The 25,642-nt window shown below is 36.5% G+C and overlaps 1 protein-coding gene across 1 annotated transcript in view; it reads right to left on the bottom strand.

The window, feature by feature from the left end:
• Positions 1-25,642, bottom strand: part of GluProRS (Glutamyl-prolyl-tRNA synthetase) — a 102,547-nt gene that overhangs the window by 23,455 nt on the left and 53,450 nt on the right. The window contains exons 21-28 of the mRNA XM_071593447.1: positions 22,178-22,241; positions 19,551-19,723; positions 18,533-18,596; positions 16,428-16,540; positions 11,202-11,303; positions 9,788-9,940; positions 9,277-9,363; positions 2,623-2,832 (exon numbers count right to left, since the gene is read on the bottom strand). Of these exons, the coding sequence (XP_071449548.1) occupies positions 2,623-2,832; positions 9,277-9,363; positions 9,788-9,940; positions 11,202-11,303; positions 16,428-16,540; positions 18,533-18,596; positions 19,551-19,723; positions 22,178-22,241 (966 nt within the window). The remainder of the gene's footprint in view (positions 1-2,622; positions 2,833-9,276; positions 9,364-9,787; positions 9,941-11,201; positions 11,304-16,427; positions 16,541-18,532; positions 18,597-19,550; positions 19,724-22,177; positions 22,242-25,642) is intronic.

Here is a 25,642-nt window from a genome sequence, read left to right as displayed (position 1 = left end):
GAGGCTGCAACTCAACGGCTATGGCATAAAAGATACTCTCAATGCAGATGAGGCCAGGCCTTTTCCTGTCGTATTCAATGAACATGAAAGTTCAGCCATTAGTGGTCGGTAAATCGAAGAGCCCTAGGTGCTTCAAACATGTAAAAACATTGCCCACTCGATGCACAGCATATTCCAAAGCATTGACGATAGCCTCATAAATGATTGAGGATGAGGATCATTCTCTGGAGGCTAAAATTGGGTGTCGGAACAAGAAATTCTTCTGTTTATTGAGTTCATCCCATTCATCACAGGTACACTCGAGAGATGCAAAGTTGCCATTTTTTTCTGCAAACTGTACTAGTTAGCCCCAACCACTGAATTTAGATGTAACTTACTCATTCAAGGCACATTAACAAAGAATAATTGCATGGATATTCATTACTCGGAGTCTTTAAGGTAGGAAAATAAAAGCAGTCGAGTGTACCAGAAGCCCTACATCATAGGCTTGGAAGCAAGGACTACAAACTGCTTTCGAAAGGCAGGCTTTTACATTAATTATGATGAAGAAATTCCAGTAGAAGTTACTTGGGATGATATGTGATACTAAAGATAATGGCTGGAATCTTCTTCAGGCAAATCGCACATTCTCAGAGTTTGTCAAATTAGATTCTTGTGCTGCGGCATCAGAGTGTACGTGACATCTTCGATAAACCCCTGGATGAAGGTAATGATGAGGAGGATGAAAGGGCCTTCATACCAAGACATTGCGTTTGCTATTCACACTACAAGAAAAAACTTATCGCATGGTAATTGCTGCGAGCCAATGCTCGACAAACCGCAGAAAATTGAAAAGAAAGCACACGATATCAACAGGAAGAATAAATTCAAACAATTGAAAATAGGACTTCTTCATTAAATAATCATGTTTACCATTAGAGAGTGCCAATGGTTCCTAGAAACAAATTAGAATGAAATAACTCAGCCATCTTCAATCTTTCTGGTGTTCACAATACCTTCTTTCAGTAATCAAGCTTGATACATCATATTAATTATTTGTAGGGTCCAAAGGTACTTGTAAAGTTCATTTCCATGTAGTTATTTCTTTGGCCAATTGGTATTTTTTTATTGATTTAGGCAATATGATGAAGCCATAACTTATTATTCTATGCTCCAATAAGGAAGGAGAAAATAATTTAATTTAAAATACTTAATACAGCAAAGATGTTTAATGTGTTTTTGCTATTTTCATTCATCATATATAAATAAATGGGGAGAGCAATAGTTTAAGAAATGAATAATAACCCTGCTCTGAAACAGTTAATCAGTCGGTTTCTGATTTTTACCTTTACTCCAGTATTTTAGCATGCAAAGGTGAAAATTCTCCTTTTCCATTTTCCGGCAAATTACACATTATTTCAGGGGTTAAGAAAGCATAAATAAGGGTTTCTACTGTATATGGTTGTCCAGTCCGTTTCCATCCAAAACAAACCCAAACTGCTACAACACCAACAAAACAAAATGAAGTTCACTTTTGAAAACATGCAAGGATGCAAGGAGGGAGAGGCAGAAGAGGAAAGAAGATTGCAGGATAGAGTAGTGTGGTCCAACACCAGGATGATGAACACAAAATGGATGGACGAGGCTAGAGATGGGTTGGGTGGAAGAAGGGATTATGAAGTCTCAATCTCGCCCCAATGAAACTCGTCAAATCAACAAAATAAATGAAGGAGTGTCTGGATGGAGAGAGAGGCCTGGTGGACGTTGACAAACAGAAGAGAGAAAAAATTACACCCCGAGGCATGGTAGTAGATACTGAAAACCAAGGTTGAGAGAAACACAAGCAAAGGCAGGGATTACAGAGGTCTCACTAATAATCAACTACCGGAAGCAGATAATGTAAAATGTTGGCGCAAGGTGCCATACGGCATTATATAATGTGGGTTTCTTGGAAACCCTCACTAACTTATTATCTCTCCCGAGGATGAGTCCCCCCCCAGCATACCAGCCAATGTATGGTGATTTAGTGCGGGTTTCTCGGAAACCAAGATAAGACAATGTCTGCTACCTAATTCCCTTGTAGCTGCTTTGAAGTCAATCGGCCCCCGGAGGCGCAATGGCCGTGCCATCTCGAGGCCTTATAAAGCAAGACGATCCTGGAACAGGAACCCATTCCCTTCCCCATTCCTCACCCGATACCCCATCTCCGAGTCCATCGGTCGAGCCTACGACCAAACCAGAGATGCCCAGCCTTACCCTTGCAACTTTCCCGACGTCCCATGCCGCCTCTGCGTCTGTCGGTCGAGCCTACGACCACACCGGAGACGGACACAGAGGCCTTGCCCTGCTTGCTCATGCCTACTCCCCGATGCCTGATCCCCATGGCTTGAAAAGGATTAAATAAAGACTCATAATCCGAATACGCCTCTCATTCTGTGCTGCGCTCCCACCAATCGTGTCACGGCCACCAACCACCCGACAATTGAATGAAGAGAGGTTGCCAGATTGGAACATGACACATTCTGGAGAGGAGCCCCAAACCAATCCTCAGATTGACCACCAATAATGCTGACCAAGTCATAACCATGGCCGTCTGCAGTGGCAATGGGAATTAGATTTGATACTTGTTGATGCTCAGCTTACCTCGGGTGCAAAATCTGCAATGTGAGTCTTCTCCTTTTCCAGAGCAGCTCTTGACACAAAGATAGGGAAGTAGCAATTCTGAACACCCATTTTCTTGATTTGAATGTCAAACCAATCCTTAATACACTCCCATATTGCAAAAGACCATGGGCGAAGAATGTAACAGCCACTGACATCATAGTACTCTATCAATTCTCCCTTGGTCAGCACCTATACAATTCAAAGAGAAAAACATCATCTGTCAGTATACTTGCTAAGGATAAACTTATCCATAGTGTTAACAGATAGCACTAATGAAGGGCAGATTAGACCACCTCCATTATGAGGGGAGGACAGCATCTTTCTCCAAGGTCACTATGCCTCACTTCATATCCGTATCTTTACATATCAACAGACGTGAATTTGAATCATATCATAGGAGGTATAGCAAGGAACTTCATTGTAACAGAGAAACGTACACTTTTTACCTGTTAATTCTTAAATAACTTTAAGGAGTAAATATAAAACAAAACTCTTCACTATTCTTACTGGCACATGTCCTTTCATTGTCGAATGGCATTCTTTCAACTAGCTCGGGAAAAATGAGCTCAGAATTAAATCCTGTACCTGAGTCAACTGCTGAGGTTGTAATGATAAATAGATGATCACAAGACTTTCATTTAAAAACATAAGTGATAAATATTCAATGTTTAAATTTTAAGTTTCATGAACTAGAAAAAGTTGGATTTAATAAGAAACCAAACCTGAATTGCATGAGCGAACACTGGATGGGAAACATATACATAACAATTCCAGGTTATGTTATAAGTGATAAATATTGTCAGAAGAATCACCGTTATGATGGAGTGATTATTTATGCGGAGAGGTTCTCTTATGTTTGGCAAAATGTTACATGTACCTCAGCGAAAGAGTTATCAATATCATCAAAATCATAAGAGTTATCTTTTGATTGCTCAGCCAGAAAGGGCTCATTTTCAAACAAAAACTCTTTTGTGTCAGTAGTATACAGATTTCCACTAGGAATTTTCTCACAATTCCAAGAAAAACTGGATTACTTGCTCTTCTCAGTGACTTATCATTGTAATAGACTGACAGTAACTCTCACTCATGATTTTATTTGCAATTTGTAGATGGATGGACATGAGCGGAAACACAACTCTAAACCTTCATAAAATCTGAAACCATTGGTCAATGCACCAACCAGAGTAATTGCTAGCACGCGAACACTTCTGGATAATATTTTTATGCATTTTCATGAACGCCAAACTCCCAGCATGGTATTTGATCCTGGCTTACCTGACCACGACCGAGGCACTGAGCAGTAGCATTTCTTTTTGGGGAATATGGGTGGTAACACAAAAAAGCATCATATGCCAGAGATTTTTTAAATGACTCTGATGTTGAACACTTTCAAGTAATACATAGATATCAAGATCGGACAAAGGTATAGAGGAAAGACTACCTTAACCCTCTTAGTGCGGCGGGGATTTCAGGAGTACTAGTGAGAAGTGCAAAGGGTAATTTAAGAAAATGTATCATCTAAGAAAAAAAAACATTATGAAGTTATTTGTTTATATATCCATATGCAGTTTTTTTATTTTAAAATATAATATTGTAGTTATTAATGATGTAATACATTTACATCATCTGAAAAATAAATGTAATTACTACAGTATCATAAATTTGAAGAATATTTTTTTAGCAATTATATTTCGATTTTTAGACACAAAACTAATATTTTTTTAAAAACATTTTTCAATTAAACTACGATATTTAAATATAATAAAGAATCAAAAAGACATGCAGAAAATATTATAAATAAATAAAGAAAAACCAGTGAATTGCAAATTTTTTTGTCAGCCTCTGCATAGTTCGATTTTGTTGAAAAGGCTGATCTCACTGAGTCAAATTGGGACTTTTCCCCTTTACTTGAGTCTGCGGCAATGTGATTACAATCTAAAGACAGAAAAAAACCAAGTTCTAACTCACAGAGAACTGCTGACAATGTAATCCATTACACAGGGCGCAATTGATTAGATAGGATGGACGGCAAGAGAAACCAAAATGATTACAAAGTATTGCTCTCATTTCCATTGTATCAACAAAGTCTGAATAAGCAGTTATATATCAACACCACGACACCACAACACATTCAAGAGATTACAGATGAAAACAGATTAGTAGCCTTTCAGTGGCTTTTCATAGTGGAAAGACCACTCAGAAAAAAAAACGAGCAAACAATTAGGCTGAGCTTCCCGACATGTACAAAACTGAACGAAAAATTATAGTAAGAATTATACTTTTTGAAAAGCATTTAAATTGCTAATAAAAAATTAGTAACGTAATTCTATGGAATTCAACCTATTGATAGCACAAAAACCATAAATTATTAAAGAAAAAACCATAAGTTACAGCGATTTAAACAATAGCCTACGCAAGAGCCGATATATCGGCCCACCGCACTTTTCGCCAGGGATACGATAGCCGATATATCGGCCCGCCGCACTGAGAGGGTTAATAAGTTTATTCCGCTATTCTGCACGATTTTAATGTGGTTTTTCCTCTTGAAACTGTGAAGTGATTCTATGAAAAAAGCGAAAAGCGGATCACACCTGAAATCATCAACATGTCCAAGAACCTAAAGTCAATGTTTACACTCATTAAAATCACAGGTGACCATTCACTAAATCAATGATATTCTCTACTTGGCAGCATTTTAGGCATCACATGTGGAGATCCAAAAAGGAGGATAAAAATTAATGGCTAAGGAAAGCAACTATTTACTTGAAAGAAGGCTGGAAAATCATTACGAGTAACATGACCCCAACTTAATGCTGACACCATCTTATGTTTGTGACAACAATGCTGGTACCATAACTGACTTTTCCAAAGTAGCAGATGCATTCAATATTTCATCCCTCCTCCCGCCCGACACACCCCAACCCACTCCAAGCTAGATCATGAAGCTCAAAAGAAGAAATAAAAGAAGACAATGTACCTCAACCCTTGCCATGAAAGTGAGCTACGCTACAATCTTTGAGAAGTAGCAATAAAAAACACACCTGATACGGATGACCTAAAGAACCCGGTAAAATTCTAAAGGAACCACGAAAGTTCATCCTGACCCCTTTCCTTTCCCCAGTAAATCAATCTCTCTCTGACGGTGTGGATCCCGATGCTCTCGAGTTGCCTATGGTTGTCCCAGTTTTTAAAACTAAAGGTGAAACGAAACCTTGAGCAATTACAGGTCAATATGAATTATCCCAAGGTTTGGAAAAGAGTTCAAGTAAGTCTATTGTCAAAGAGTTACTAATTATCTTGAAAGCAATAACCTTTAATAAGGGGATCAGTTTGGATTTTGAAGAGGAAGATCCACAGAACAAGATGAAATAAACTTAAAAAACAAAATAATGGGAATCTACTTTGACAAAAGCAAAGTTTTCGATATAGTAGATCAAGAAATATTACTAAAAAAATGTGGCATAAGAGGGATTGCTCTGAGCAGGCAAAGAACATACTTATCTAACCAATAACAGAAGGTTGTTTTCCACAAAGATGGGAGTATTTTTCTCTCTTCTCTACTCCAGGTAAAAAAAGTACCTCAGAGGTCTCTGCTAGGCTCAATAATTTTTTAAATATTTAGTAATGATCTATCCATAAATTTAACGGTTAATGTGTCATGCATGCTGATAGTGTGTGCATCATGAATTCCTTTAAGATTAACTGTTGACCTTCAATTTAAGTGGGATGAACATCTCTCCCGAGCATGTCAGAAAATGTATTCAGTTTGCTACTAGATATCAGTTTTAAAACACATTGAAAATATGGATTTCCTCAAAATGTTATTTTATGGCTTGTTTTACTCTATAACTTCTTAAGAAATATTAATCTGGGGAACATGATCCTCATTTCAACAAGTCTTTTTAGTCCAGGAAAAAATAGCGAGACCCATTTGTAATCAACCTAATCGTGCACAATGCTGGCCTCTTTTTAAATATCTGGGAATGTTAACTGCACCTTATGCATTTATCTATCATGCAGTGACTTATGCCAAGAAAAACAAAGAGTGGCTTTACAATGAATAACAGTTATCACAGTCACAATACCAGAAGATGTAATGATATACATGTGAAAACATCATACCAGCCTATGCTCAACAGTTTAAGGACCAACATCAATGTATACAACATTGTTTTAACAATCTGCCAAACTATTCAAAAAACTGAGACAAGAATGTTACTGTTCAAGAAGAATCTATGTGCATATCTGGTTGATTAGTATTACAATAGTGTACAAAGTATACATGTAAAACTTAAGTAACTTCTCCATAATCCAACGATTTTCTCAACCCTTCACGTTCCCCATTAATGTATTTCCCTCACCCCTCTGCCAACTAAACTAACACTCGAGCAAACCTTTTCAACAATGTATTGATTCCTCCTCCCAGCCTGCTTCTTAATCACCTGACTAATTACCTGGTACAGTTCTACCCATTCACATTACCCATTCCCCTACTCCTCTGCCAACTAACCCGACGCCAAGCAAACCTATTTCCACATTGTATTAATCCCTCCTCCCAGCCCGCTACTTTATCACCATTACCAATCCTCCTCCTTCTCCCTACCTCAACCAATCCTTGCTTTCCTCCCTCCCTCCCTCATCTTCCCATCTGTCAAGAGATATATATATATATATACTGTGTTTGACCTGTATTTTTACCTGACGATGTTATACCACAACGAAACCTAGGTCGTAAATAAAAAAATTTCTGTGAGGAAAAGCCAAGCTGTTCATTTTTAATTTCAATGAAGATTTTCCACAAAGTACCACCAGAAACTGTTTTATTTCTTATGTACAAGATGATTATTCAAATAAATAATGCACACATTGTTTATGATTGTGGATCTTGTTCACATTTCACGTTCATTGCAGAACGAAGCAACCGGGAATGTGAACTCTATTTTTATAAGCAAACAAGAATGGAAGGAAATAGTTTATCATTTATGATATGTACCTAGCTCCTTTTTACTAGGAAGCTCTCTAGATTTATTGTTTTCGCTAATGCTTCAAAATTTTGTAAAAATGCAACTCACAATTATCATCAAAGAAATTTCTGGCACTCATTGCCACTGCCTTATTAGGGCAATGCTTCAAGCGCAAGATACGATGCAACAGTTTCCCATGACCCCCACATCTCATTTAGCCCACTGTTCTGGACTTAACCCTTCTCTAAGGCTAGTGGATTTTTAGAATTGTAAACAAGCAGGAGTTTAATTTCTGATTTTCCATTTGCATTTACGCAAAATAGCAGCGTGCAATGCTCTCTCATTGGCTTGTGGCTGGGCAATGCATTCTCTTCTACTGTTATGTGCACAAATACAGTTTCGTTTTGGCATCTTTCTCCTGAAGAGACTCATCCTGTCACAAAAACCTTTTTAGATCAGTAGCCCTTTGAATCAACAAGCTTCTAGAGGTCACCAATGAAGTTCTCTGCTTCCTTTGAATCTGTGCTCGCTGCTTCACTATGCTTAACAATGCCATGGATGCTGCTTCTTCTGGTAATAATCCTACCATCTTCATAACGAGGTCGGAGAAAATCACTTTCCCCTTCTCACAGATAATATCTTTGTTAATAGTGTCGCATCAAAATTACTTTTCTTTTATCTTTGAAAAGTAACCTTTCAACATTGATCAGAATACATATTCTTGTCACTCTCTTTGAAGCATCTTTCTCCTTAATTTTGGCCTTGCTCTTGAAAAAAATGCAAATCTTTGATGTCGACCGATTGTTAATGCGCATATTAGATCAGCCACGCTCACACCTTATTCCCGATTTTCAATGGCTTCACTTTTCATTTCGACTGTTAATTTTATTCTTTTCAAGCTTTTCTCTGATGGATATTTCTTTGGGATTATTTTTAAACTATGAAACAAATACTATTTGAGCACAAAAGAATCACTAATAATAAGTCTGAATACAAGTTTGAAAATATGTGTGATTACTAGCGACACTGAGATGCTAAACACAAACTGAAGTAGTAGACAGGGAATCATTCCGGGAATTCCACTCTTCGTGTCACCTGTTATTCAAAGAGTCATTCATTAAGTCAGCAATCTTTGGGACCACCAATTTTGCTCATAATTTGAATTACTCACTACGCAAGGAGCTCATTAAGCAAGGTTTCACTGCATTTGTATTTCTATTTGGGAATAATATAATCTAGATCCCACTATTATGTCCCATACACCTATCTTGTATTTTCAACACCGTGCACAGTAAGTCTACTGGACAAATAAATATATTGTTAATTTTATTATTTATATTCCAAATGCTGGCAAAAATAATGTTTTTAACTACTTTGCTATAATGCCTCACCCCTCCATCCCTTTCTTCATAAATTAAATCATTTTCAATCAATATCTAATTAAATCAATGTAAAACATATTTCTAAATATAACATGCTAAATTTTCAACAACCATTGTACTTTTATGCGGAATGGTCACATTACCATATGATTGCAAATATTTGCACCAACAGGACCTGCCAACTGTGGTGATGACGAACACCGCAGTTGTGAGTGTGCAGGAGAAATTAAAAAATGGGTTAAATTAGGCAAGAAACATGCACAACACCCTTTCAATGAGTGCGTTACCTGTGAGTACCAGTCGGGTAAGTTTCCTTCCCTTGTAGCCTCCAGCCCAAGGCGCGTCTGCTTCTTCGGTGCCGAGCAATCCTCTTTCTGGAATTAAGGACACACCATCACCAAATGACTCACGCTGGGAGGATTGCGAATTAAAGATGCACATTCAGGACAAGGGCTAGGTGAACTTAGAATTTGAGGTGCACAGGAAAGGTCAAAACTTGTGCAGAGACCTCATTTGGTCAGCAAGGCCCACTGGCTATAGAAACTACTCAATGTACCAGGGCCAATCAACATGTTTCTGAGAGAATAGGGTTAACAGGGAGAATAAATGAGAAATATTGCACAGTCGAAAATGTCATTTGTGGAAATTTTCTGCAATGGAAAACAAAACAAATATTTTTCATTGACTTTTTTTTTATTTTCATGGCCTGCGTTTTGACTCCTTGAGTCATTCACATGGCTCATGTGCTGAGGAGGCGATCATTACTTGAATTGCATCCACTCATTTCAACTGGCTCACCATGCTTGGCGCTGCCTTGGGTGGGCTCTTCCGCTGCTCCCTTCCTTTCTTCCCCCCCTCTCTCTTGGCTTCGCCTCCGTGCACCCTTCCCGTTAAACTTTTATACTTTTCCTTCAGGGAGAGAAGAACCTGCACTTCTCTGTCAATGGACTCCTTCAAGGATAAATCAAAGTGGAAGCATTTATTAGACAACAGCCCTGAAATATAACAGTGAACATAACCAAGTGAAATTATCTTCTAATTTTTTGCTACATTGACCTAACATTAAGATGATAAATACATGGAATATGATATTATCGATGAATTTCACCTTATTATACTATTTGTTGCTTGCTTTAAATTATAGTTAGTTTGATGGCTTGTTAAAACAATTTAATAAAATTGGCTTGAAATCAGATTGTTTGCATCATCACCTAGAAACATGAATGTAGAATGCACGCACAATTTAACTCGAAGTCATTTTGCGACATTCGATAATGTTTCTTAATTAAAACATGAAGTGTTGAAATGAATAATTAAGAAATTTCCACACACAACAGATGACTGTGATCAATAATACAGAGCAGTGTATCAAGACAGGCCATTCTTGGCGCGGGCTGTGACTCTAGGAGTGTCCACAAAGTTCCAGAGTTCAACAAGCAATACCTTTATGCACAATCAAAGGTCACTGATTAGAATCAGTGACAATCTTCCATTTAGGGCACAAGTAGTGTACTACTAAAGCACCAACAAATTGCGAGGTCACCAGGACAAGAAAATGGGGTGCTCGACATATGCCCGGTTCAGAGCACGCATGCTCTTTGCATAGCATATGACGTTTCCACATATTCTCTAGAGGAGCATATTGGTAAGGCACACCATACAACATTTCTTGATTGTACAAGAATCAGTGCACTTTTTAGCATATGGATGAATGAACTGTAGCCAAGGTGCAGTGAAATTTGAAGTTATGCCTCCCAAAATGTGGGCAAATATTTATTTTTAAATCATTCCCAAGTAGTAAAACCTCCTGAGTTCACACAAACAGAATCAGCAGCTTAGCCTTGAATTGACAGACACAGAGAGCGAGAGTGCTTTGTGGTCTAGAACAGGAACTGAAAGGCATACAATCCCATCAGAAGAAAGGCCTCATGCTGGCCTTCGGATGATGCAAAAGGAAGGGATGAGTTGACAGAACGGCACAGATTTTAAGGGCCTTTTATGGAAGGCAGAGACCACTGTGAAACCTTGAACTTTGTGAAAGACGTCAACCCTTTCCCCAACCAGCAACTTCAGGGGCAAAAGCTGAATGTGGTAAAGTGGAAGCAAGTATCTTCAAGCATACCATAAGGAATCCTTACAACAGACAAATGCCCCAAGAGCACACCATGGCTCCACGCACTCCTTCCTCATGCATAGGGAAGCGTTAGATTACCTTTGAGGCCTTGCTGCCACTCTTAAGGGCCCTCACCACATCCCCTTGCTCTTTTATTCTAGCCTCCACCAATGCCACTTCCGATGGGTCCATTGGCTCCTCCTGTGAAATACAGAGCTGGGCATGTACTACTACAATTAGTAGCATCCACAAACACAACAAAACCTTGAAATATGAGAACCAGACTCAATATATTATTACAATCTTCATAATTTTTACTGATCCAGACACCTCTCCATTTGTGTACATCAATTCATTCAAATCCTCTGATTAACATTCCTGAAAGGTAGAAGTCAGTAAAATCTCACTGCCCATCATAAAGGACGACAGACCAATTTTTATCATAAATTTGCCAAGGATTTGATTTTAACTCTATTCTTTTATCTGTGTTATGAATATTGATTCCTTAAAATTAAATTTTCCCAGGATTTGATCATAACTCTGTTCTTTTGTCTATATTGTGAATACTGATTCCTTAATATTAGTGTTAGCAAATATATTGGATATACATGTAGAATGTTAATAATTTTTATTATTTCATCTGCATAATTTAGACCTAGCTAGTAAAAAAATTACTTGTGTTTCTATCATTCATTTTACTATCGTTATGTAAGATATTTTATTTATAAAACATGAAAATACACTTTTTAAGTATTTTTCCCAAATAATTTATGTCTCAAATATTATTTCACTGGTCCCCTGAAAAATGTTTTGCGTTCCCACACCCATTAGACTCTCTTTTTTTACTCCTAAATTAAGTCTAAAATCAGCCTGCGTCTCCTTTTGGGCCAAGGGTAGAACTTTGCCCAATGAGCACAATTTGATTCACCAAAAAAATACCAACTATCGAGTGCTTTTTCACACATTGGCAAAGAAATTGGTTGCCATTATTATAGATTTTGATAATATCACTGCCTTGAGTCAGTAGCAAGCAACAGAGTCCTCATATTTCATTGAAAGAACTTCCTGAAAAAATCCCAAATCAATCGTAAATGCATACAATGTAGCACACTTGGTTATATCTCACATGCTGCGCGGCCACGAAACTTAATATGCTTAGAGCTAACGGGAAGGCTCATACGTACTTTGCTCTTAAGTACATTCATTGTATCTCATTCTGCATTCAACCATGCCAGTTTTGTACAGGCAGATAAAATAGTTGCTTTTGAAACAAATTTCAATAATATCGAAATAATAACAGAAACTAAGCATCACATAAAAAGTTAAAATGGTGATAACCTCACTGGATCCGCAAAATTAAGGTGCATTGGCTGCTGATTGGATTAATTCACTCCTATCTGATCGACAACAGAAATATATCTAAAGTAATTTATCATGGGGAAAGGTTTTTAAGAGGTACACCCAAAGGTTCAATCCTCAATTCACTCTTTTCTCTGCACATCAATCAATGCCCATCCTCCCTCATCAAGTGCAAAGGTCACCTATATGACACGACATGACCTGCACCATTCTATTTTTATCTATTTATTCTGTGCACTCAACAACTTCCACTAGAGCATCGAGCATATTAATGATGATTTAGGAAATCTTAACACATGAAATGAAATTTCCTTAGTATAAATCCTAGAAAGTCACACGCAATTATAATAGGGGTATCCGAGATTGATAGCATTGATAAAAGAAAGGAAACTGCCGATATTACATATGGCAGATCTCCTTATGCCATATTGCAACATCGTAACATCGTATGCCTGGACCTAAGCTATCTTCCTCTACGTCATATTCTTTTTCAATGTCTAACTTTGTTCGTCGAAGTTCTTTACTATACAGTTCTTCAATATATTCCTTCCATCTCTATTGGACCTTTCCTGCGTCAACTATTACCTTACCCGCCTTATCTCTAACTGTTAGCATAGCTCTTCCTTTCTTACTTCTCGATAACGTTTAACTTTACTGTACAGCGCACTGATTTCACCCTTCCTCTGCGGACTTTCCATATCCTCGCACTGCGTCTTTCACCATGCTTCTTTTGCTTTATTTGTTGCCTGTCTCAATTTATTGTTTAATTCTTTGTACTTCATTTTCCCTAACTCTGTACTTACATTCTTCCATTTTCTCCGCTCATCCATCTTTGTAATCATCTCATCCGTGATCCATGGTTTCCTAGTCCTTTTAGCGTTAATGGTTCCAATAGTGTCTTTTGCGGCTTTAGACAACCCTTTCTTGATCATTTCCCATTTTTCTTCGATAGTACTAAGCCCTTTACCATCCTCCATGATTTTCTCTACCGTTTGTATTCCTTCCTTTTCAACCCATTTAATGCTTCTACATTCCATTTTTTAACTCGCCGCCCCTGCCTTATCTTTTTGAAACGGACTCTACATTTCATAACAACTAAATTGTGGTCAGAGTCCGCATCCGCTCCCGGGAAGCTGTGTGAATTAATCACACTGTTCCTAAACCTGCGTCTAACCAGGATGTAATCTAGCTGATACCTTTCTCAGTCACCTGGCATTTTCCATGTACACTTGCATCTTTCGTGGTGTCTAAACCAAGTGTTGGTGATGACTAAGCCCTGTCTACTGCAGAACTCAACTGCTTTCTCCCCGCGGTCATTTCTCGTGCCTAAACCGTAGTCCCCGACCTCATCACCATCTCTTCCTTCGCCTGCCATCGCATTCCAATCCCCAATCACTATCAAATGTTTCCCTGCGGGAACACGCGATTATGTCCTCAAACTAATCGTATATTCTATCGACCTCTTCGTCCTTATGGTTGCTTGTATCATGTATACCTGAATAATAACCAAGTTCGTTGGTTCTGCTTTCATCTCTACTAGTAATAACCTATCTGTTACCTGCTCTCTGTTGACTATGCTTCTTCCTACCTCTTCCTTTAATACTATGGCAACCCCTCGTTGGCTCTCGCCCCCGCCGCTGAATATTATTCTATACTGATTACTCCAGTAATCCCCGCTATCCTTCCATCTCACCTCGCATGGACCTAAAACATCTATATTTCCCCTTTCCATCTCTCGCTTAACATTCTCCAATTTCCCTTTCCTCATCATTGTCCTAACATTCCACATTCCTATTGTAACTAATTTGGTCTTCTTCTCCTGCGTCTTCTGTCCTGTTGCTGCTGGATTTCCCTTGCAAAGGTTTCGTGGGATGACAACCGCAGAAGCCTTGCCTCCCCCGCTGCCGGGCACGACACACGGCCGATTGGGCCGAGCCCCGTGGTTGCCAGGACTCAAAATATCTCTATTGTCCATCATATTTTTCTTGGGAATGATAATTGAGGTGGTTTCCCGTTGCCTTCCTCAATAGTGTTTTTAACGTGACACCATCACTTGCTGGCCGCCCCACTGGGGTCAGACGCCATTGCAGCCGCCTCACTGAGGAACAGATGCTGTGTGGACTACCTTTCGTCTGGCTCCTAACCTTCGACCTATCTGGCATGGGTGACCCTACCAGGAGCAATTATTATTACTCCCACCAGCACAGCTTAGGGGTCATCGGAATGCACAAGCCCTTCCACCACGTCAAGGCTGTAGTCCGAGGAGGGGTTCATGCATATATTATATCCATAAATTTGACAAGTCTATACAATCATACGTATTTATGCATTGCATATTTAATTTTCAATTTTGTCTTACTTTAGCACATTTATAATGCTTTCATTTCTATATGTTTCATACATTCTTAGATTTTGTTTTTATCAATATTTATTTATGCCGTATCTTGATATTACAATTACGGCAGAGATACTTAACAAATGTTATTTTATTCCTATGCATGTTGGTATTCCTATGTTTATTTATTGTTTTTATTTTTTTTAATTAATATTTTTTTTAATTTGATACTTGCCCCTTCCTCCCCTCCAGTTCCCTTCCATCATCCATCTCTCCTCCTCAAAAGAGTACATATATTTCTCAGCCATGTTACAAGAGTTTATACCTGATGATGCTGCCTGTGTGTCCAAATTGGGAGTAATGCATTTAATTTGACGGTGAAAAAATACAAAATTTATTTCTTCATCGATCATGAATTTTCAATAAGTAAAGCCTGATACCACTGAATTCAAAAGGATCTTTTCGCCTCCATCGCTGGAAAGCATCTTCAGACTCTCATCTTATGAAGAATTCACAACAAACTTGACTTCAAGGGTTCAAAAGTGCCTTCTTTGGAATTAAGTGCCTTCTTATTAAGTATAAACAAGCGCACCCCAGGGATTTCCCATTTCCTACCCCAGCCTATTTCTTAAAATATTAATAAAAAAAAATTGTATTTGAAAAATTGAAATGGTATTGATGAACTAATACTAGCACTTTTTCAATTATTTTTTAATCATGTGGTTTAAATAAATAAATAGTGGAAGAGTACAACTATTTGTTCATTATTATGCTTGAATTCCACCACATCATGCCAGAAACAATGCAACTAGTATGAAAAGGTATGCTTATTGGGAAAAAAATAAAATTTGTGTAGAAAAAACACTTAATTCAAATCAATTTAAAAAATATAAGCCAAAAATGGGTGGACTCACTGCATTTTAAACTTATTGTAACTTATTGAAGCTACCTTATTTACCTGCAGGTATGATGTGGAGATGGAAATTAGGGCACAAATTATTTCACAGTCAAAATATAACTGATCAGTTCACAATTTTATGCCCTCATTTTAGCCCAGGTTCATGCGGCCTGACCAGGGTGGAAATTGTTGGACAATTTATGGTAATTTGAGTATTTTGTCCTCATATATGATTAAATATGTCTTAAGCAGAGAACTTACCAATTAAAATATAATTCATTTATCAGAATTAAATCCTTCACCTTATATTACAGGAAACTGCTAACCTTCGATTTCAAGTGTGCAATTCTGCAATCTAATGAAGCATTTCCCTAATCCTCCCTAGAGCCCAGACCACGCCAATCCCCAGAGATTGAATCCATAGATCAAGACACACCCAGACCATTCTTACTCAGATTAAGAATGCAGCCACCTCTAGACATCAGAGTAACCTGAGCAAACTTTTTCATTCATTTTGTAATAATAAGCAAGATAAACTGGGAAAATCTAGTGAAAATTTCCCAGCTTAACCTCCCACAAAGCACCTGACAACTTTGACGGCATGCTGTGCGGGAGAGCAAGAAAAATGTTCCCAGGGAATTTTCTTAACTTCCCAGACTCTCCCAGGCTAGTGGCAGCCTCGTGACGGCCCAAGAAATTGTTAGAGATAACACAAACACAGTTCAACAATCACCTTCACTGAGATTCCACCATCTGCTTGGTCTTTGGAAGCTCCTTTGTTCAAAGGAACAGGATCTGTGGTGATTCCAGTAGATGGCACCTGAATGCCGGGTTTCCAAGTCAACCCTAGGCAAATATAAAAAATACTAATAATCACATTACTTCACTTTTCATGGAACAAAAAACCTATTTGATCATTGTGACCAGGCATCATTGCCAGACACACGCTATTTGCAGAATTTGAATTATAGGAGATTGAGAGCTTTCTACTTGACAACTTTTCAGAATTATGCCTCAACATATCAGCCAAGAAACAATAATATTCTTTTCACTTCCAAATGTAAATTTAATCATTCAACAAATCCAAAGAGAGCTCCACCACAGGTGCTTCACAAAGTGTTTATGGCAGATCTCAGTTTTCAACTTCATACGTAAGCATGCATAAAGCAATTATTGGATGACTTTGTATGATCACAGTTTTTTAAATGAGTTCTTTAAAAAGATAGCTAGCTAAAATGTTGTATCATAAATAGCTCTGTATAAAATCAATTTGAAATGGTTATCAGACACACTTCAGGACATTAAGTATTCACAGTACCCCCTTTCAATAAGATTTGCAAAACAGGCTGATCATGAACTTCTCAGTCTTAAATGTTCTCTAAAATGTGCTGATGACATCATTAAGAGAGTGATACGGAGAACTATCAGAGATTTTTATGAGTAGTAAAAAAACAAGTCATATATTTTTGCATAAATAATTAGTCATACAAGTTTTTGATGAAAATTGTATAAGTAATAGGAAAATGAGGAGAAAAAGTGCACTAGGCAAAGAGGCTGTCACAAGGATGAGAGAATTGATGACAGAGACATTCAGTAAAGATGTTAAGAAAAGGCTTATTAAAACTTTGATAAGGAGCGTAGCTATGTACAGTGCTGAAACATGAACACTGAAGCAGGATGATGGACGTAGATTGAAGGCTTTTGAAATGTAGGTGTGGAGAAGAATGGAGAAGGTGAAATGGGCAGAAAGAAGGAAAACAAAGAACCTCCTCCAATTCCTCAAGCAAGATTCAAGGACACCATACCTTCATCTGGCCGCATTATTTTCTAATCCCAGAGTGTCTTTGAATACTTGTAGGGTTTAACACTCTGTAAAGGGCAATACAAAATTGGCACCATCATGTGTGCTTATCAACAGACATGCATTCGAGAAACTTCAATACAAAGAAATGGCTGGTGGGTAGGAGATTATATTTAAATGGGAAGGTGATTGCAGAAATAAATTCCTGTAGTGCATAGTTGGACAATCAAATTCATTGGAACAGGTAAAAAATTAGAGAAGTGATGAATAAAATGAATGTGCCTAAAATGACACTGTTGAAAAATTAAGGTTTTTCCCAAAAAATAGCAGTTTTAATTCTAGCAAGGACTTTCAAAAGAACCCTCATGCACTTGGAAGGAGGGCAGAGCGATAGAAGGGAGGCTCACGCAGGCGGAGCCCTCTCTTCCCTAAGGGTGGTATGTGAAAAAATAGGGGGGGAAGGTTTAACTGTTGATACAATCACAGCGTCCCCACTTCTTTCATCTCCTGGTCAAGGGCATGCAGATTCTCAACATCTTCAGGGGACTTAGGCAATATCATTTGCTGAAAACGCCATGATATCAGCAAACTTGAAACACAATTGTATCAAAAACTATGCTGTCTTTTAATTTCTTCCCTGGATACTCTTATATTCTTTACCGTGTTTATACATTGTGATTAACAGCAAAAAATGCACATCCAATTATTGTTGTCCAGATGTTTGAAAACTACTAAAGCAAAAAGGCATTCTCTCAGACAGTGACCACTTATGTAAGTCGGGACTTAAGTCGCTCGGGGACTGTATACGGTGCAGTGGTGATAGATTCAAGATATGAATGAAAGAACAATTAAAATAAATCACTAATTGTAAGTTAAACAAGACTGTTAGGAAGCATATAACATCATTCTTGACAGAGCAATAGAAATACAACATCTCCATAGACTACAATCAAAAAGTGAATTTGTACCATAAAATTCCAATGGAGAGGAGCTATTTTGAGCACTAAAATTGTTGCAAAACCCCAAGATCATCTCACCTGTTTCTTTCTTGAACTCAGTCTTCAGAGCAAGCAGAGTCTTCACTTCATTGTCAACCATTTCCTAAAAAAAATAAAACCAATGCTATAAGTTAACATTTTACAATTTTAAACTACAATGTAACAATATTAAATAATACATTGCCTGAATTTAAACAACCTCAAATTTAAATTGCCTCAACTACAATACGGTGCACAACATCATTGGCAAAAAGAGTTCAAAGAATTGCAAAGGAGAAATATTTGAAGTAAGTGGTACACAAACACCTAAAACTAGAGTAAACACCAAAGTTCCCATACTTCTCATCTGCTTGGTTGCTCTCAACTGCATTACATTTTGTCCACTAGAAATGCTGCTCAAGCATCTTTGAGGAAAATGTATTTTCTGGCGAGACATCTGAGCTCATTGAGTGAGACAGCTTATCACAAAATTTATAGTCACCACTCTCTGGCTCAGACTCACTTCCTGAAAGGCTACCATCACTTACAGGGTCATCCACACCTTCCAAGAAGGCACGAATATCATCAGTACTAAGTTTCTTGGCTTTATACTTGTCCATTGTTCAGTGTAACACTACATGACATGCAATGCTTCCACCAGGGAAGGATGGTCACTAAAGACTACTCAAAAACTCCACTAGGGGATCTATATGCTAATTTGAAAGGTGCACCACCAATAGGAAAACATTAGTGTGTTTGGTCCCTAAGTATTTTAGGCGTAAACGAATAGAATGCCAAGTAGACCACGAAATTATCCCGGGATAGGATGTTTATAGCAAGGTACTTATCAAGGCATACCATGAGGAGGTTAGGGCCACATACTCGAGATGCCTGTTCCCTTAAGCCCACTCCTAAATTATGCTTTGCTTCCAGTACTTTTCTTTGAATAAGTGCACTTTCATCAGGATATAAAATTATCTATTAATAGTCACTAATACCCTTGATGAAGGGACGGCAATATTTGCAACTGCTTGGGACTCTGTAAATACACAGGAAGAAATGGACATAAGTTATTAACCTTAGAGGCTTTGTCAGACTTCAACTTCCTGACTTTGTCACCCTGCTGACTGATCTGATCCAACAGGTCCTGGGCCACATTGCTGGTACATGGAAGGGAAGGCTGGACAGATGCTGAGACTGCAACAACTGATGCTACTTTCACTGGGGTCACTCCAGGCTTCCAGTCTTGTCCTGACAATAAGAAGGATGGATAGTTATTTCCTGGAATAGGACATTCGCAATCAAAGCATTTGTTTACTGAGAGAGAAACAAGGATGGTTATTTGATTTGGAACGCAGAGCACAGCAGAATTCAATCTATTTCCATGCTCACTTTACCTGATACTAATTCCTTCATTGACAAACTGAAAATTGCAGTGGAATCCTAATACAACAAGTAAGGCTTACCATGATAATCTCAGCAAAGTGAGTAATACCAAGGGTAGTCAGTTCACTGCCTGATGATTTACTGGTTAATTAAATTGGTAATAGCAAAGCCTATGTATGGCACCTACATTGATCGCTAGGTATCATCAGCAATTTAACAATTGTGCATACATAGATTGGTAACATTTATTGTACTTTATTTATTGGCCAATCTTGAATATTTTACACTATCAAAGCCTTCGTAGTTTTCATGTGAATGTGTTTATCATTACTTGTCTATTTTCTGAAGGACTTCATTTCAGTCAGCCTATAGCACAGTCATTGTTCGTACCTGGAGTGTAATTTCAATTCATGACTTCAGAGAACTTGCTCTTTAATAGCAATTTTGCTAGCAGAGAATTGTGAGAAAAGATGTTTCATATGAACAATATAGCGTATAATTATGGCAAAAGCTGAGTATATTGCTCACAGACAAAATGTTTTTAATGGCCAACTAACTTAGATAGAAGAAAAAAGCATATATGAACTTTTCGCCAAATTCTGAAGCTCAATTCATAGAGTATATTTAGAGAAATAAGGATTAAATTGGAAGATTCAGAATTGGGAGCTACACCATTCACAACTGATTGAAATGCATGAGTTCATCAGCATTTGCATAACAGGGTGAAAACTGACAAAATTATGAATTTGCAGAATTATGAAGCGGATTTGAACTCATTTTACTTGAAGCCTCCCTCTTTCAGTGAGATGCAGAAAATATATATGATGCAAATGTAACAATGGCTTGTTTTTACAGGGCAGTAAATATTATGGAAAGATTTATTTGAAAATAATCTTTAGCAAAAACAAAATATTCAATTAAATTTGAAAAAACCTACATCAATATAAACCAGAAGTTTTAGACATCAATGTCAACTTATAGTTTTGATAACCAGTGTCGAAAATGCACCCCATATTTTAGCTGTTTTTGAGAGGAAAAAAGTGCATCCTATATGCTGGCAAAGACAGTACATTAAGGGGCTCAATACATAACTTAAATATTTACAGAGGATTAAGATTGGGGAGGAGTGATTCCTTCGTTCTAGTCTAAAAAAGCCAGTACTGTCCTTGGATGAAGTGTTTTTTATTCATAAGTTAGCTTTCTTCCTATAAATGCCATTATCAAAATTTAACAGGATAAGTAATTCTGTTTAGCACCCAAATTTTATGCCACGAACAATTTGAACAAGCAAAATACACTTAAAATACATCTTCCCTACTTTCAAAATTAACTATGTTGAAAGTAACCTACCAATGGTGGGTTAAAAAAAACAGCTCCCAATTAAGGCAAATGTCCCGGCAGTGTTTGATTGTTCCACTAACACTCACATTAGATTGTGTTCATCATAATGCTTATAAAATATTAAATAAATCTTTTATACTTTGCAAAATAATTTGCACAATTTAGAGCCAATTGGGTGGCAAAAATGCATCATGAGATAGTAATGAAAGCTTTCTTTTTTTTGGTTCACTGAGAGACTTTCACACACAAACTTCTCATCTCCTCTAATCTTCCAAGAAACTGCGGGAGATGCCACAAATGTAACTTTTAACAGAGTCATCTGCCAAATGTGCATTACAATGCAAAAATCTCAAGAGTGAAAAAATCATTTGCATTAGCCAGAATTCTAATCTGGATCCCTTGATGTCTGGCTGAGGGCTTTGGCCAGTTAAGCCATCGAGGCATCCTCTTACACTCCGAGATTTTTGTGGCTTTCAAAGGAACAATGCGTTGTGACGAATGTTGGATCGTAATGCACATTTAGGGGATGACTTTGTTAAAAGTTACTGTCATGGTATCCTCCACAATTTCTGGGAATTTGTCAAAGGTACAACATCCTAGTGTTAAAAGTTGGCTTTAACCTCGTGAACTGGGGTGCATCACACACGAATACAAATGCCCGTGACATTGTATGTGCGGTATTTCATTACATTATCTTGTTCCTTTAAATTCCCCTAAATCTCTAGGAGTGTAAGATGATGCCTGGATGGATTGACTGGCTTAAGTACTCGCCTGGACATTGAGGGATCTGGGTTCAAATCCCGGTCAAGGCAAATAATTTTTACACTGAAATTGTAGCATTGCCCAGTAATCTTCTTTGAGCCCAGACTTTTCTCCCTTTCAGTTGGCAATGAAAGTCTTGCCTGGCAGTAACAGACTTGGATCCCTTGTCTCTCCTTACTTCCAGGCCTCTTAGATTCAAATAAAAAGATAACTTGCCTGTGGCTGCCTTGTACAGCTGTTTCAGTTTAAGCAATTCTTTTACTTCTTCCGCAACAGTTTCCTGAAATAAATATGATGCATCAGGAACCATTTTTGATTTAACAAATAAAAGTGCAAGTACGCAATCTGAAACATGGTTTTTATTCACTCTGTATAGGAAGTCCTACAATGTCTAGTGCCCAAAAAATACACAGTAAAATAAATTTGAAGAAATATTTCTTGTTTATTTGTTAGGTCTGAAACTTTTCAGACTCTACTATCCACATACTTCCACATATCTAACTGACTTTACTTTGAATCTACCCTTATTACCAATTAAACCCATGCTTCCCCCAATATTTGTTCAGGAGTTTAAGCTACGAAGCACAAACAATATGGGACGACCTTTTTTCACTTCCCTACCCAAATAATCACCTCTGTCTTCTAAAGTATTGGACCTTGGACCCTCCCAAGTGAAAATGACTAGTCAGTAGGTGCCATAATCCAACAATATTATGCATTAGTCTTATGTCAGTGTTTTAATACAATTCCACCACTTTTCACAAAATTTACCAAGTACATACCTGTTAACATAGGAACCAAAATCAAAGAGAAGAAAGGCTTTTGGAACTCAGCGAGCTGTGCAAATTAGTGGGGATACCAATTAGTCATCCGCTAACTGCTACTTTTCTGATACAATAATATTACTCTTCACTTGGCGGTTCAAATCATTTACAAAAATCAATAAAAGCCGCAACTAGACTTTCCTGAGGTACACCCCTGGTCACTGGTATGCTGTCGGAACTACCTCCATCACGGACTACCCTCCTGTTCCCACTCTGACAGAAAGTCTACAACACAATTTATTGCGCCCTTGTTTACACCTGCGGACTTCAATTTATTGATAAGTTTACCCTGGGGACCTTATCAAATGCCTTTTCAAAATCTAAAAAGATCGCATCCATTTCACTCAATAAAAGTACATAGGAAGACCCAGAAGTTACCGGCCTCACCTAGGGATGGCCGTAGTTGTTCGAAAAATATCACTGTATTAGAAAGTATGCAAAATGTAAAGCATATGTTTCAAGTTTGAAGATGCCACGTTGTTTAGTATTTGTTTGGCAGCCATCAAGAGTGAACATTTTCAGTGAATTGTGAAAATGAAGAAAATTTGTCATCGTTACGTGATACAATACTTTTATTTGTAAGGCCTCAGCCAAACCAGTATGGATTCTACTCTGGGTGAGTCTGCCCCTTTGTTTACAACATTAAAATATTGGGAGGCAGAGTTTAAATGAGGCGGTATGAGCTGTCAAGACTAGCATCGTTTTGGTCGACCAAATGAGGTGATGATTCCAGAAACGTGAAGAAAATCCACTAAGTGATACTGGATGATTGTCAACTGAAAGTGCCCGAGCTAGCAGACATAGTGGGCATTTCAAAAAGTGCAGTACATCACATATTAACTGAAAATTTGGACATGAGAAAGCTGTGTGCCAGATGGGTGCCGCGTTTGCTCACACTCGAGCGAAACTAGTGTCGTTAAGATGTTTCAAGTGAGTGTTTAGCCAAGTTTCACAGCAACAAAGCTGAATTTTTGCACTGTTTCATAACCATGGATGAGACTTGAGTCCATTACTGCACACCCAAGACAAAAGAACAATCAAAACAATGGATTCAATAGGGAGAACTGGCTCCAAAGAAGGAAGGGAAAAATAATTACATTTTTTTTCCAAAATTTTGGTCTTTTCTTTGTTGAGTCAGGTACTTCTGGGATTACCCTCATTAGTCATGCTTGAATAATTGTAATTTGTCTTGCATGAGATATTTTCACATGAATGATACCAGAATTCGAACAGTTGATCATCAAATTGTTTTCAAACATTTGTTTAATTAATACATGGAGGTGTTTACAAGCTGTGAATGGGATAGAGTACTTAAAACATTAGGTATCCAAAAATACAAGAAATTATTTTAATTGCAATGAAAAATAATTTGAATTCCTATTCTTTTAATTAAAACGCACAGCCTTCATAAGCAAAATAATTTTCTCTAAAGCTTTACGAACTTAAAACAATAGGACTGGTTTAAAACTATGAATTTCAATTGAGTATGGTGATGAATTATTGCCATTCACATTCTCAATAAATAAAAAACAGTCAAACTTTTAGCATGTCATCAGGAGGTTATATGTTACCGAAAGATAAGCACCTACATATATTCATGGCAGAAAATCCTTGGAGGAGACTGACATAGTTGCAGTTGTTTTCCTTAAACTTATCATACTTCAACAGTGAACATCAAGAAAAATAAAATGTAAACCACAATGCAATACTCTTTCTTTGTCGCAAGGCCTTTCAGTGATGTTTCAGGGTATGATGCAGAGTTAGCGCACATTCGTGTTCATCCTATTCACCCAGGTTTAACTCTGGACTTCTCTTACATTCTACCCTACTACACATGCCCTTGAAATCTTACGAGTGCACTGCCAGCAACACCACATCATCACCATAGAGCTGAACACACCAACCTATATTGCCTTTCTAAAACTTTACGTATCAACATCAAGGCATTTCTAAAATCATGAAAGAGCCATGATGACAGGAGGCTCCCATGTTTTACACCTGCCTCATTTATATATATATATATATATATATATATATATATAATATATATATATTATATATATATATATATATATATATATATATATATATAATATATATATATATAATATATATATATATAATATATATATATAATATATATATAATATATATATATAATATATATATATAATATATATATATATAATATATATATATAATATATATATATAATATATATATATATATATATATATATATATATATATATATATATATATATATATATATATATATATATATATATATATATATATATATATATATATATATATATATATATATATATATATATATATATATATATATATATATATATATATATATATATATATATATATATATATATATATATATATATATATATATATATATATATATATATATATATATATATATATATATATATATATATATATATATATATATATATATATATATATATATATATATATATATATATATATATATATATATATATATATATATATATATATATATATATATATATATATATATATATATATATATATATATATATATATATATATATATATATATATATATATATATATATATATATATATATATATATATATATATATATATATATATATATATATATATATATATATATATATATATATATATATATATATATATATATATATATATATATATATATATATATATATATATATATATATATATATATATATATATATATATATATATATATATATATATATATATATATATATATATATATATATATATATATATATATATATATATATATATATATATATATATATAT

Source organism: Hetaerina americana, unplaced genomic scaffold, assembly GCF_022747635.1.
Source record: "Hetaerina americana unplaced genomic scaffold, ioHetAmer1.1.p SCAF_6, whole genome shotgun sequence".
Classification (NCBI taxonomy): Eukaryota; Metazoa; Arthropoda; class Insecta; order Odonata; family Calopterygidae; genus Hetaerina; species Hetaerina americana.
This window is presented reverse-complemented; position numbering and strand designations above follow the sequence as displayed.